At 38.4% G+C, this 9051-nt stretch overlaps 1 protein-coding gene across 5 annotated transcripts; it reads left to right on the top strand.

The window, feature by feature from the left end:
* The first annotated feature begins 827 nt into the window (after positions 1–827).
* On the top strand, positions 828–7803 carry LOC116263353 (sulfate transporter 1.2-like). 5 transcript variants are annotated; one of them, XM_050080326.1, is made up of 15 exons: positions 2093–2174; positions 2373–2508; positions 2993–3386; positions 3461–3509; positions 3669–3876; positions 3955–4129; positions 4218–4283; positions 4365–4478; positions 4601–4717; positions 4822–4948; positions 5040–5326; positions 5620–5810; positions 5902–5987; positions 6075–6151; positions 7416–7803. In XM_050080326.1, exons 3-15 carry the CDS (start codon positions 3048–3050, stop codon positions 7557–7559), a joined length of 1980 nt encoding a protein of 659 aa, XP_049936283.1. In that variant the 5' UTR covers positions 2093–2174; positions 2373–2508; positions 2993–3047; the 3' UTR covers positions 7560–7803. The 5 variants fall into 5 exon arrangements, with proteins under 5 accessions (XP_031498919.1, XP_031498917.1, XP_049936284.1 ...); XM_031643059.2 differs by lacking the exons at positions 2093–2174; positions 2373–2508 and adding an exon at positions 828–1160 and having other exon boundaries at positions 2998–3386; XM_031643057.2 differs by lacking the exons at positions 2093–2174; positions 2373–2508 and adding an exon at positions 828–1160.
* Positions 7804–9051: the final 1248 nt, after the last annotated feature.

Here is a 9051-nt window from a genome sequence, read left to right as displayed (position 1 = left end):
ATTTTTAAAAAAATTTGAAAAAAAGATTTCTTGTTCAATTTTCAGCCCAGCAATCGTGCCCCAAGTGGTGTTATGGTATTTACCAATCACTTTTCAATGCTACCAAATGGTCGAAAAAATTTAAAAGTTTGTGATCATAAGTCTTTACTTACTATTGCCTCCAAACTGTTTTCACACCGAAAACCATTGTTAATGTCAATATGGTTTTTTTTTTTTCTTCAAGTCAAAATTTTAAATTTTAGCCATACAATAGCATTTGACATCGGATATAAATTTGTAGATTTTTCATCTGAAGAAATCCTTTTGACCTCTCACAATACACCACCTAATGCAATTTAATCAAGCTCAACACGTTGGGCAGTGTATCAAATCATGGCCGCTTGATTCAGAATTTTAGCTCATATAAATAAATTATATACATAGATATATATATATATATATATATATATGATTGAATTGTTTATTTGATTCACACTTCAACGCGTAAGTTTTTTTAATAAAATAAGATATTGCTTGCTTTTCAACGTCTAAAAAAGAATTGTTAAAGGTAGGTTCGTATGGCAACGACAACGGATCAGTTGCAAAAGAAGGGGGGACGGGTACCGCCGACGTGGAAGGACGTGGGTCGAAGGGGACCGAGTCCTCCTCTGTCCTCAAGCCAGCCCCTACCTCCCGCTACGTGCATTTGACGTAAGGAACCGCGGTATTCGATGAACCTGGATCGAATTCCGCCTGGATTCCTGGTAAAAGGAAAAAGGAAGCCTGGACCGCCTCCAGTCTACACCTGGTAAAAAAGAAAAAAGAAGCCGACGATAACCATCCAAAGCACAGCTCTCTCGGTAAAAGGAAAGAGAAAACAGAAAGGAACCTGAACCTCATTCCGTCTAGATCCCGTTAAAAAAGAAAACAGAAAACGAACCGACGACGACCATCGGAACCAGCTCCCTCCCTCTCCCTTTTCCCAGGTATACCAACCTCCGTTTGGTCATCTAAAAAGTTATTGGGGGCGCTTTAAGAAATTTGGAGACAGGCATGGAAGAGGCGATTTTGCTCCAAAGCAGAATCATTGTTGTCGCCTCTCCCTTCTCCCCCACAATCAATGGTTCCCGTTCAACCCCAAGGACATGCCTGCCTGTTGCCCTCGTCCTCACCTCACCAAGGTAAATGAAATATATATACACAGTTGACCCAGGGTGTCGCCCGGACTTTTCTTCTTTTCACCCATCGTTTTCTTTTTCGTTTTATTATGTTGCGTGGGGGCTTATAAAGGGAGTTGCCATTTCTGTTTTCCAAGTGCTGGGATTTCAAAGAATTTCTGCACCATGGAAAAGTGGAAAATATGTATTTGCTGAAGAAAACAAAAAGCGTACAACATAAGAGGACTTGTGGGGATCAAGACCAAAAGAGGTATAAAAAATGACAGACCAAGAAGTTGGTGGCATTATGTTTTACAGAGGAAAGTGACTGTTGGTACTTCGTTATGTCATGGGTACAAAGGTAGTCGAACGAATCAGGATTTATCAGGGAAAAGAATAAAGGGCGTTTTCTTTTCCTTTTTCGTTTTCCTTTTCTTTGTACCACATTATTGTTTTCGAACCCGAAGTGCCATACAACCTTGACAAAAGCCATGTGAGAAAATTTTTCTTTTCTTCATGTGTAACGCAATTTTTTCTTTTTGGCATTCCCAAAAGCTTTCATGGTGGTGTTAAACCCCCCAACGCTCTCTCTCTCTCTCTCTCTCTAAGCCCCTCCGCCACCCGCTCCATTTGGCATTCCAAAAAGCTTTCATGGTGTGTTAAACCCCCACCTCTCTCTGTCTCTCTCCAAGCGCCTCTGCCACACGCTCCGCTTGTTACCAGTCGAGTCAATGACTTTACATCCACGCCGCTCGAAGAGATGAATAGTTTACACAATAAATTCCAATGTCTGATGATTTTTAACAAAGTCCAAGCTGTTGTGAACACAGCCCTGAAAATATGAAAGATTCACAACCGTAGCGGTAGGTTACCTGTTTGGCCTTCAGCTCAGTGCTTATATAAGGATCCGCGGAGGACTTCTCTGTATCCGTTCGTTCTTCTAAGTTGACCTTAAAGCTTTCATGCATTACCGCAAACTCTTCTCCAATGAATGAAAAAGTCCATCGTTGAGAGAGATCTTCTTGCCCGTTCTTATATGTAAATTCGAACTGAACACCGCTCCTTTTGTCTTGTTGGCCTTTTTCCTTGGTTTTCACTTTCCTGGATTTCTGTCAATGGGAGTCCAGGTTCCATAGTATCCTGAAAGGCGTTTATGAAATTTTGCGTTGCCATGTAATTCCGGGACCTTCTTCCTTAAGTCTCTCTCTTATCTATCTCTTATGGTAATTGGTGCAGTTTCATTTTCAAAACGAGCAGCTGATTTTGGAGATCTACGATCTTCGCTCTCCATTTCCCGCATTTTTTAAGACAACCTTATGACCGTATTAGATACCTGCAAATCAACGTGACATCGGAAGAAATTTCTTTGCTGGTACCTTTAATTCTCTTTTTGCTGGTTCCTATATTTCTTAAAACATGATTGTTGCGGGTTCCTGCTAGTGGAATGTCATGAGCAGAAGTTAACCGCTTGGTGTCTTTGATCTGTCTATGCTATTTCTTATTTATCATACTCATGCCAAACTTAAAGTATTTCTTACTTTAATTCCGAATTATTCAGCTTATGCTTCAGGATTAGGTTTGGAGCCTTTGTGTTTCTCACTGTGGAACAAAGAAGCCATTGTGCTGCTTCTTTCTATTTGCACCGTTTTTCAAATTTTAGTTCGTGGCTTCTGGTTTCTTCAGCTATTATGTATCAGTATACTAGTTGAAGCCACTCTGTATGGAAAAGTTTTAATGTTGAGATTAAAATTTTCTTTTTCCAGTACAGAAGCGAACCTGATGAGTCAATACTTAAATTTTTATGTAGTTTCATTACCTATATTATGACTATACTTAAATTTTTATTCCTCTCGCAGTTCAGCAATAAACAGTGTGGTGATCCTCCTGTAGACGATTAAAGACAAGGCTCGGATGGGTCACTCTATACATAATGAGCACGAGAGGGAGACCGTGACAAACATTGTAATGATTCCATCCTCTAGAAACCATGCTGAACACCCACCGTCAGTTCACAGGGTTGGCGTTCCTCCAAAACTAGATTTGATGAAGGAATTTAAGCATACAGTGAAGGAGACCCTCTTTGCAGACGATCCTCTACGCAATTTTAGAGATCAGCCAAGATCAAAGAAGCTTCTTCTTGGTATTCAGGCTGTCTTTCCTATACTGGAATGGGGAAGACAGTATACTTACAAGAAGTTTATAGGTGATCTTATTGCAGGATTAACTATTGCTAGCCTTGCTATTCCACAGGTAGGAATTCCAATAAACCTTATTTTCGTTCAAGCTTATCTAAGTTTCTAAATCTAGTTTCTTATTGAAATCAGGACATTGGGTATTCAAAGTTGGCACATCTGCCTCCCCAATATGGCCTTTGTAAGTCACTTCGAACCTTCAATATTGATAATTTGACACCATGTTCCAGATAACACAAACATTTATTCAACCTGTGCATTTTGTTGAAAACAACTCACCCTTCTATATGCTTGTCTAATGTTGACACTTTGTCATCTTTGTTATCTTATTCTCAAACAGACAGCAGCTTTGTGCCACCATTAATTTATTCCATTCTGGGAAGCTCCAGAGATATTGCTATTGGACCAGTGGCTGTGATCTCTCTCCTGCTTGGTTCTTTGCTGCAAGAAGAGATTGATCCAGTTCTTAATCCACTGGAGTATTATCGTCTTGCTTTCACAGCTACGTTCTTTGCTGGTGTAACTCAAGCAGCTCTTGGAATTTGCAGGTGATGTCAATTAGATCAAGTTTGAACAATTCTTTGACATTTAACTTCCAATTTGATGACTTCCAATTTTTGTTTCAGGCTGGGTTTCCTTGTTGATTTTCTATCACATGCTGCCATAGTGGGGTTCATGGCTGGGGCTGCAGTTACAATTGCCTTACAGCAGCTGAAAGGTTTTCTTGGTATTAAGAAATTTACTACCAAAACTGATATTGTTTCTGTTATGCGTTCTGTTTGGCAGCCAGTACATCATGGGGTATGAAACGATTACAGTGATTGATTGATTTATTTATTGCTTAGTATGCTATGTGTAACCATCTATGGTGATCAACTTTTGTTTGTAGTGGAACTGGCAGTCACTAGTCATTGGAGTCGTCTTCCTGTCCTTCCTTCTGGCAACTAAACATATGGTAAGAGCCTTATCTGCATCATGCTATTTCCGTCTTTACTGCTTCTGGAGACTGGCTTATTTTGTTTTCTTGTGCTAATAGGCCAAGAGGAAGAAGCGTTTCTTCTGGGTGGCTGCAATATCACCTATGTTATCAGTGATTGTGTCCACCTTCTTTGTTTATATAACCCGTGCAGACAAGCATGGTCTGCCAATTGTAAGTATGCATCTGTTATTTGGTATGCTGGGTGCACTCTTGAATGAGTCTTTACTTGGAGAATATTATGCCCATACTGACAATATGAGATTTTCTTGGTTTTGCTTTTTGGTGCATGGCAGGTAGGCACTATAACTAAAGGGATAAACGAATCCTCTGTCAAAAAAATTTACTTCAGTGGAAGCTTTGTTGGCAAAGGTTTCAAGATTGGTCTGATAGCAGCTTTTGTAGCACTTACAGTAAGTCAAATAACAGTTAAAACTACTTTTCTTTCTATTCTTGAGTTCCTGAATTTCTTTCTCTAGATCCTGAATTAAGAAACCAACACCATAAACTTTGTCAGGAAGCTATAGCAATTGGAAGAACATTTGCTGCAATGAAGGATTACAGTATAGATGGAAACAAGGAAATGGTGGCACTAGGGATAATGAATGTTGTTGGATCAATGACTTCTTGTTATGTTGCAACAGGTTTGTAAAATACATTTTAAATGAGTGTAAAGTCCATAATTCGTTCATTTTAATGAACTATTCTTTTATATGACAACAATTTTGTTTCCAGGTTCCTTTTCTCGGTCTTCTGTAAACTATACGTCTGGTTGCCAAACAGCTGTATCCAACATAGTCATGTCTGTTGTAGTGATGCTTACATTGTTGCTGATAACACCCCTCTTTCATTATACCCCAAATGCTATTCTGGCAGCCATTATCATTTCTGCAGTGCTTGGACTGATCGACTTTGAGGCAGCTTGGCTGATCTGGAAAATTGACAAACTGGACTTTGTTGCATGCTTGGGAGCATTCCTTGGTGTTCTCTTTATATCCGTTGAAATAGGGCTTCTGATTGCTGTAAGGAACAAGACCATTTAATGTCAAACCTACTCTTTCCTTTTTATTTGATTCATAAGTTTATGTTAGTAGGACACTTTCCAGACTATGCCAATAATTGTCCCTGGGTATTCAAAATTCTTCAACTTTCTCCCATCTTGAAGGTCTAACCCCCTAGCCAGGTGGGTGGGATTAATTATTGTCTCAGTAAATCCACTTCAGTTTTGGCCCAATTCCCTTTTACATTGCTATTCTTCTTTTTAAGGTGAGAGAAGAATCAATAAACTTACTTGCTGAGAATCTTCTGTTGTCAGGTTGCAATCTCATTTGCAAAAATTCTTCTTCATGTTACTCGTCCACATACAGCATTACTTGGGAATATCCCTAGCACATCAATCTATAGGAATATTGAGCAATATCCTGATGCAATCAAAACCCCTGGTATTGTGATTACCAGAATTGATTCAGCAATTTACTTCTCTAACTCAAACTATGTCAGGGAAAGGTAATATTTTTTCTTATTTCTAGGTGGTTTTTTCTCCTTCCAATTTTTCCCGTAATCTAGAAAGTTATGCCTGTCGGTGGATGTATTTTAGGGTCCTTAGATGGCTATCTGATGAAGAGGAGAGAGCGCAGCAGATGGATCGGCTGCCAATCCAGTTCTTAATCATTGAAATGTCCCGTAAGTGTTTTTTACGAGGAACTTCTGTTACCATACTTTTTGAGGATATTCCTGAGAACTTGTTTTGGTATCTGTGTGTTGTTGCAGCTGTTATTGACATAGACACCAGTGGTATTCATGCCATGGAAGACCTATATAAAAGCCTTCAAAAGAGAGAAGTGCAGGTTTGCAATTTCATGAAGTTTATTCATTGGTTCAGTAAAGATGATCTCTTCTATGACATTAAGAAAAGGTGAACTTTATGCAACTAAGAAAATCACCAGAGTCTAGTAACACCAAATCATTGTCGGACATTAAGGGATGTACCTCGACAGTCACTATCTCTTCTGAACGATGTTTTCACATATGTGCATGACTCCCTCATCAATATTTTTTTTTTAACTTCAAAGGGATCTTTTTTTACTACAGGCAACGAGTTGAACTTAAAATTCAGAAAGATCTTCCTTCACAAGGGGAAACGAGTAATCTGTTTGATTGAGTCCTGAAACAATTGTTCATATTATTGACAGAAAAAAAAATCGTAATTAGTTCTGGAACACATTATGCTGATGAGTACTGCTTTTTTGAAAGCATTGAGAGTACTGTTTACAAGTTGTCAACTGTCATGATGAAAACGGTGTCAATATTCTTGTCTCATGTACCTTTTGGAACCAAGACACAGTTTTTTATGTTCCAGTGATCATTATCTTGAACTTCATTAGTACGTTGTTGTTTTTCTAAAATAAGTACCTCTAAACTGAATGTTGTTTAAGCCGTCACTAATTTTTCACTCAATACCCAATTCCTTCCTGGCTTTAGCTATTGCATGAGAAAACCTGTAGGCATTCCACAAGCCAGAAAGGTACCATATCACAGAGCAGGAGGCCTTCATGATAAGTAAATTAAGTTAACTAGAGGTGCAAAGTCTCCTCTGCTTCTTATGCTAGTTCTATGACCCATAAATTGCTAAATTACCTCCTAGGGCGCTAATATGACATGATACCGGCTTGGTTATGGTGGTATGGGTTTCCTTAACATACAAAATGGAAGGGGAAAATCAAAACTAAAGTAAAAAGGGAAGGGACAACGTAGGCCTGTCTTCTCTTTTTGATGTTTGAAAAAAATAACTTTTTAAGTTTTAAAACGTCCCACGTATTGGTGTCGGTATACCCATGTACTGACACTTGTATCTGGCCTTTCATACGTATCCCTGTAACATAAATTCGCTCTAGTAGAGTGTAATTATGGTAATCTTTTGCTTTTTCCCGATAATATGTGGGAGGTCTTTTGCCTTTTTCCCATTGGTATTTGGAAATTGAGTTCCTGTCATCATCAATACAAATCAAGTGTATAATATGTGTCACTATGAATGTTGGTTCATTCTCTGCCGAGGAGAGAATTTAGGAGTCAATTGACATGATTTATCTTGATGAATTTTTGGTCTTGCAGCTTATCCTTGCTAATCCAGGGTACCGGGTGGTCCACAAACTTCACGAATCCAAGTTTAACGAACTGATTGGTGATGACAAGATCTTCCTCAGCGTTGCGGAAGCCGTGCAAACATGCTCATCAAAGCTAAAGTTGGATGTTTAGCTTACACGTGCATGTGTTCCTGTCCGGGAGATCTTCCGTGTGTTTCCACTTTGATGAATAATGAGAACGTGATTGCTGGGTGCTCTATTCAACATAAGACTGCTACCGTCCAGGGAAAGATTCATAAAAGAGAACCTCACCAGGCCCTGTATGGCTGCTATATGCTTGGAACCAATAAGAATAAAAGAACTGAATGCCAGATCATTTTGTGAAGTGAAAACGAATGGTTATTCAAATCGAAATGTTAAATTATTGTCAAGAGCACAAACTACAATAATGTTGGTTTGTGTCTTCTAAAGATGATCAGTAACTCCATTCATGCAGTGAAAAAGGAAAAGAAGGTGCAGAAGATAATAATAAACGGGAAAAGCATGAATTGGATTGGCTCCAGAATAGGGTACTTCAACAAAATTTTTTATATACGCTGTAGCTAAAAGGTGAACATGGAAAAAGGTAGGAAAAGAAATTTTGAAGATATGAAGATTTGAATAAGCTTAATATGTGATGACCCCTCAATCTAGAATCAACCTGTCACATCCTGACCCTTTTAACCTCGAGTAATTTTTTTTTTTAAAACATGTTCAGGTGCCAAAACAATTAAAATGAATGAACATGACTCAACTTGAGTGGTAATGCCAACCTATACACCATCAATCCAATCTTCTTTAATATTTCAAAGGCCCAATGAATTTCAGGCTCAACTTTCCTTTAATATTGTATCAAAAGATACTTTTAGTAGGTGAAATTTTTAAAAACACATAATCACCAACCTTAAAAGCAAACTCTCTACTTCGAGCAACTCTTTAGTTTATTTTGAGTTATCAATAACTTTTTTCTTATCAATTGTACTTGGTTGGTGTGATGATATAATATCAAAAGGTTTTCAATCTTGCCACTACCTATCAATTGCATGACCTCCCATACAATGCCTCAAAAGGTGCCATCCCGATACTAGAGTGGTAACTATTATATATACAAAGTCTACCAATTTCACATGTTTATCACATTCTCTCTTCCAGTCTAATACGTAAGCAAGTAACATGTCCACTAAGGTTTGTATGGTCCTTTTAAATCACCCATTAGTTTGAGGGTGGAATGTTGTGCTCAACTTAAGCTTGGTACCAATGCCTTTTGTAATTGCCTCCAAAACCTAGCGCCCAAAACCTAGAGGAAAAACATGGATCTTGACATGCAATAATGGATGATGGTACTCCATGTAGTCATACTATCTCGCTAATATATAATTCTTGAGACTTTCCAATGACTGATTGATTCTGATTGACAAAAAAATGAGCTGGCTTCGTAAGTCATTCAACAATCACCTAGTTGACAACATGTTGTCTCCTGGATTTATGCACTTCATCAAACAACTTACACTTTATCCCTTCCACTCTAGGGACCTATAATCTTTGTCGAAACCACAAAGAACTATCGTCATCCTGATAGCAAGGAAAATATGTCTTCTTACTTTCTTCTATGTTTTTAGCAAAAT

Source organism: Nymphaea colorata, chromosome 10 (genome assembly GCF_008831285.2).
Source record: "Nymphaea colorata isolate Beijing-Zhang1983 chromosome 10, ASM883128v2, whole genome shotgun sequence".
NCBI lineage: Eukaryota > Viridiplantae > Streptophyta > Magnoliopsida > Nymphaeales > Nymphaeaceae > Nymphaea > Nymphaea colorata.
The sequence above is the reverse complement of the archived record's forward strand: the minus strand, read 5'-3'. Positions and strand labels throughout refer to the sequence as shown.

Coding starts and splice junctions, on each gene's coding strand:
- LOC116263353 (XM_031643059.2), top strand. CDS start 3,048: ATGGGTCACTCTATACATAATGAGCACGAGAGGGAGACCGTGACAAAC. Junction 3,877..3,954: donor GCAGCTCTTGGAATTTGCAG/GTGATGTCAATT, acceptor TTTTTGTTTCAG/GCTGGGTTTCCTTGTTGATT. Junction 4,949..5,039: donor TTCTTGTTATGTTGCAACAG/GTTTGTAAAATA, acceptor TTTTGTTTCCAG/GTTCCTTTTCTCGGTCTTCT.